This window comes from Octopus sinensis, linkage group LG14 (assembly GCF_006345805.1).
Source record: "Octopus sinensis linkage group LG14, ASM634580v1, whole genome shotgun sequence".
Lineage (NCBI taxonomy): Eukaryota > Metazoa > Mollusca > Cephalopoda > Octopoda > Octopodidae > Octopus > Octopus sinensis.
The window spans coordinates 14,447,514-14,453,513 of NC_043010.1; the positions used below are offsets into that span (position 1 = coordinate 14,447,514).

At 31.6% G+C, this 6,000-nt stretch overlaps 1 protein-coding gene across 4 annotated transcripts in view; it reads left to right on the forward strand.

The window, feature by feature from the left end:
* Positions 1-2,440, forward strand: part of LOC115218865 (F-box/WD repeat-containing protein 1A) — a 147,244-nt gene extending 144,804 nt beyond the window's left edge. For all 4 annotated transcript variants that reach the window (XM_029788822.2, XM_029788819.2, XM_029788823.2 and 1 more), the window contains one exon: positions 1,667-2,440. In XM_029788822.2, coding sequence (XP_029644682.1) covers positions 1,667-1,825 — 159 coding nt within the window. In that variant the 3' untranslated portion in view covers positions 1,826-2,440. The remainder of the gene's footprint in view (positions 1-1,666) is intronic.
* Positions 2,441-6,000: the final 3,560 nt, after the last annotated feature.

Consider the following 6,000-nt stretch of genomic DNA (forward strand, 5'->3'; position numbering starts at 1 on the left):
CAGAGAAAGTTACCTACATTAATTCCATTCAATCTTATTCTACCTTTACTAATGGAGATACGAAATTTAGTTATAAGGATATAAACAATATCAATTCTAATTTATATGCTAACACCAAGCAGAAGGGAGATAACCCTTATTTAATCCCCTATTTTCGTTCTAAAAGTAAATCTGTCTTTCCAAGATAGTTACACTAAAAATAATACTTCACATAATACTAACATTAATTTAACTAATACCATCCATCCCGCTAGAAATATTAATAACAAGGTTATTGTATCTGAAGTCAATTACAACAGAATCAAGTTTGTCAAGTAACTCTAAAATTAAAAATTCTATATACCAGTGTAAAATTACTTCTGGTAATGAAGTACTTTTTTTTATATAGGAAGCTCATCTTAGTTATCTAAAAGAATTTCTAATCATTACTCTACATTTAGGGATAGGAATAAACATAACAGTATAGGGCTTAGTAAATTAATTTGGTATCTAAAAGACCACGATAAACAATTTTAGTTTGGTTGATTCTCTCAATCTCGATACCTTATGACAAAGGCAAAGGATTCTGTCTTCTCTGTAATTCTGAACTATTTTTTAATTCTTTTTTCTTCTAAAAAATCCCCTTGTAAACACGGTTATAGAGCATGCATACTGATGTAAACATTGGCAGAAACACACCTTTAGTTCATATAAGTGATATCTATCATTATATATAATTTAAACCCTGATTTTCTTCTTACGTTTCACACTCACTAGATACATTTTTTTTCCAAGTCTATATGGTTTTATTTAATATACATATAGTTATATTTCTCATTTATTTGGGGTTTTTTCCCCTCCTCTTTCTATAGGCTAACTTTGATGTTATATCCTCAAACTTTTTTTTTTTTTTAAACAAACGTAATAGCATTTAGTTATTCACTATACATATCCATCATTTTCTGTTAAAATTGTTTTATTGACGAGTTTCATTTCTTCATTTCCCTGAAGAGAAGATTACATTGTTTTACACCATTTTAGTCCTTTGGAATAATACCAGTGATATATTCGAAACATGTGTCAGAAGTAAGAATCTGAACAACACCTGCATTTAACTCCATTTATATATATATATATATGTATATATATACATATACAGGGTGTCCACAAAGTCTGGGTACATGGGGATTAACACATACTTTAAGAAATTATTATTTCTTATATTTAATTGTTTATGTTATGATTTTATTTACTCCGTGTACCCAGACTTTGTGGACACCCTGTATATTTGTATATGTATGTGTGTATGTATATATATATATATGTGTGTGTGTGTGTGTGTGTGTGTGTGTGTGTGACTACGTGTGTACCGTTGGCAATTTTTTTTTCCTCCGTCTTCCCTTCTCTGGATCTTTCCTTCTATGTTTCTGACGAAGAGCTCCGCTCGAAACGTTAAACCCTCCTTCTTTCCTGAGCGTCCAATAATAGTATATTTGTTCCACGTCCTTGCGTTGTGTTTTTTTTCTGCTTTCATGTTTGGATTAACTTTATATATATATATATATATATATATATAGTCTTGTTTTTTTCCTAACATTTTTAATAAATTCATTCTCTTATATTTCTCTTCTTCTTCACAACATTGCTTCATTTCTCTTTCATTCTCTTCTGTGTTTTGTCTCTCCAGGAACATTCCGGACGTGTGTTTCGTTTACAGTTTGATGAGTTCCAGATAGTCAGCAGTAGTCATGACGACACCATCCTAATATGGGACTTTCTCAATGTGTCCATCCCGGAAGGTCAAGCCCGCTCTCCGCTCAGGACGTACACCTATGTGTCCAAGTGATGATACTATTACAACAGGTTTCCCCACCAACTGTCGCTGCTACAATAACAACAACAGCAACAACAACAACAACTGCTACTATTATTATTGTTACAACTACTATTACCACCACCACCATCACCACCACGACAACCACCACGTTGTAAGATCATCACCACTGCTTTAAAATATCACCAGGAACCACCTCCACCACCATTACTACTAATATTAATATTACAACTATTACTATTGCTACTGCTACCACCACTAATGCAGCTGTTACTGTTGCGACTTTGTAGTGGCAGTGGTAGTGGTGGTGGTTGTGGTGGTGGTGGTGGTTGTAGAGGTTAACATTGTTGGAATGTGAACTGTTATTGCCACCACAAGCCACTTCCCTCACTTGACATGAGGTAGCACCAAGGTTTAAACCTTAGGTGGGCTTTTGTGTGTGTGTGTGTGTGTGTGTGTGTGTGTGTTATGGAACAAAGTAAAGTGGTTGTCCGTTTTTTTTTTTTTTTGTTTGTTTTGGTTGGATGTGTGGTGAAACAGACCTTTCCTCTACCAAGTTGTTTGTTTAGTTGTTTACTGGGTTATGAAAAAGTCTTTTTTCTCTGAGTATGTACACACACACACACACATACTAAATAAATATAAATATATATATATAAATATATAAGTACACACACGTGATATACATACTTGAATGTACATATGTAATTACATGTAATATATATATATGTGTATATATATATATATATACATACATACACACATATACATATACATACTTGTGTGTGTGTATACATATACACATACCTACTACATTTAAATTGTTACATTGGGTAATATACATACATGCATACACACACATATACATACTCGTGTGTGTGTGTGTATATGTGTGTGTATACATATACACATACCTACTACATTTAAATTGTTACATTGGGTAATATACATACATGCATACACACATATACATATACATACTCGTGTGTGTGTGTATATATGTGCGTGTATACATATACACATACCTACTACATTTGAATTGTTACATTGGGTACTTTTACTGCACCAAATGTGCAAAGAACTTTTAAAAGTGCCAGCAACACTATAAAAAAGCACCAGCTGTACAGCAGCAAGAGAGAAACTGATGCGCTGAGAAATGTAAAGTGTTTGTGACAACCCCCGACAACCCTTCCTGATACCACCTTCCACACACACACACACACACACATGCACAAACACATACAGACACACACTATCACACACTCCAAGTCCTCTTGCTTCATAGTCCTGCCTATTACCGTAATAAAAGTGAAGTAGGTGGCTGGAGTGGGTGACGAAGGGTGGGGAGTATTTGAAGAGACATTGGACATGTGTTTGTTCTCCAGCTGACAATCCACTTGCAGAGTTGGCCACATTTGTGGTTCTGACCGGGGAAGGGATGTCACTCCGTCTGCTGCTTTTAAAAATTTTTTTTTTTTTTTTAATTAATTAATTAATTAATTTTCTTCTAATGCTTTTAGCTATCTACTGCAACATAAACTTTTTAGCATCATCATGGGCCTCTTATTTTATACATACATGCAGGTGGATGTGTGTGCATGCATGATGGGGAGGTGTTGTGTATATATATGCATATATCTTTATGCATAGCCATCTGAACCCCTTCTCTCATTTATGTATATAAATGGGGTAGATGTGATTATCTACCTTTTGTATAATATATATATATGTATATATATATATATATATCTTATAATTTACAGATGTATGTTTGTGTGACTGTATATACACATATATACAAACACCACACACTCATATACCTATGTGTGCACATATATATATATGTATATATATATATACATACACATATATATACACACACACACACACATATATATATATATATATATATATATCTTATAATTTACAGATGTATGTTTGTGTGTGACTGTATATATACAAACACCACACACTCATATACCTATGTGTGCATATATATATATATGTATATATATATATATATATATATGCACACTCACATGAACACATATATACATGCATGTCAATATTGTGCTTTCATTGCAAGTTGTCATGCATACGTGTATATTTAGAGCATGTCTGTGCATATGTATATATTTTTCTGTATAGATATGCACACTGAGTGTGTGTGTGTGTGTCACATTGGTTGCCATAGTTTAGCTGTATTGTCACACTTAAGCTTGGTTCCATTCAGATTATAGTAAGGTATACAGGCTTTTTTCTATTTATGCTTCTAGTTGAATGTGTGTATGTAAATGTGTGTGTATATATATAATATATCTATGTATATTTATATATAATATTCACACGCACAGTGTACATTTTATATTATGTATACATTTGCATGTGTGTGTGTCTGTATATATGTATATATTTTTAATGTTTTAATTTTTTGTTCTTGGTACAGCAGATAACATGTACAAGATATCTAAGAGTGTGGTTATATGTGTGTATGTATATATATATTATATATATATGTTTTACACTCTAAAGCTAGTGTTAATAATTTGTTTTATTTTCAATTTTTTTTTTATTTTGTATTGTAAGTGAGGGAGTGTGAAGATCAGTAGGGCCCAGCCCCAATTTTGGTTTTATACTAAATTCTGCCTTTTCTCTTCCTCTTTTACCATATAGTTAACTGGTTTACTTGGCTATATATATATATATATATATATATATATATATATATATATATATACATACACACACACATACACACTTACATACATATATACATACAAATTACCACTACGGTTTTCGCTTTGCTGATATTTACACATTTACTGAAAAATTGAACAAATTTTTTTTTCCGATGTATATAGTGAAGATATTGAATAGAATGTTACAAATAGACTGGCTGGCAGAATATAAAAGAAAGATATTATTTGAAAGAAGTACATATCCTTTTTTTTTTTTTTTTCTCTACTGTGTATTGTTTATAAAAGGAACTTGGCAGTCTAAAATGAAATTTAAAACCAAAACAAAAACAAAAAAAAAATTGGATAAAGATGTGATTTTGAAAATATGAAAATTGGGTTCATATATGTTAAAAAAAAAAAAAAACAGAACCCAGAAATTATCGGTCGTTACACTAAATTTTTGATGCAGAATTTTATATTAGCAACAAGTTAATTAATAGGCAACATGTAATTAATGGGAGTATTTTATTTCTAGCTGTTTTTTTTCCTTTTTTTTTTTTTTTTTTCGTTTTTTTGAATATCTTAGTTTTTGATAGAAGTCACTTCATGGATATGCTTACCCAAGTTTCTACACAGTCGTTTGGCTTGTTAGAAATAGGGGACAAATCTTCTTCAAATCACAAACGTTCATAGAAAACAAAAAGGACACATCAGATACTGTAGTGTTTACATCGCCCTCCTTAATTTCTTTTTAAATGCCTTTAAACAAAAGTCTGTTCGTTTAGAACTTAGCAACAACGTCGTTTCTTATTTTGCATTAACATCTTTGTCCAATTTCAATTAAGTTTTTATTTCATTTCATTTTCAAGTACTGTAATTTTTTTTATGTATCTTTGTAAAGTTACTTTTTACTGAGTTAGCGCTAAAAAAAAATTGTGCATGTGTGTATGCGAGAGTGACATATGCAGCTTTTGAATAATGTTTTGATGTTATATACTCCCAGCCAATTAGTACATGATGTTTTATTCAAAATCTTCTTTATACATTCAACAAAATTATTCTGTTCCTTTTTCAATAATTGTCTGAAGATTGGCAATGAGAAACTCGAAGTCACAATTTGTGAAGATTTAGTTTCCAATAAAATATAAATAAATCCTATATTACTGAGTACTCTTTTTTTCTCTCTTGTTTAATATGAAGTGTGTGTGTATGTATATATAGTATGCAGTTCTCTAAGTTTACATGTATTTATCTTTCTATCTAGTGTATGTGTGTGTATGCTGTCTTCTGTATAAATGCAAACTAATTACCCACTGCTTAGCACTTCTACTCTATATTTTATTTACGTCAAGCCATCAATCAGTGCTGTCATCATCTGATTTGTTCACTTTCTTATGCTGCATGGATTGGATGGGTTATCACTGTCCAGGGTCTGTTCTTATTTGGAGTCAGAGCCTTCCTAGTTGGGATGGGATTGCATTTCATTTTTGGGGCATAATTTCTATTGAT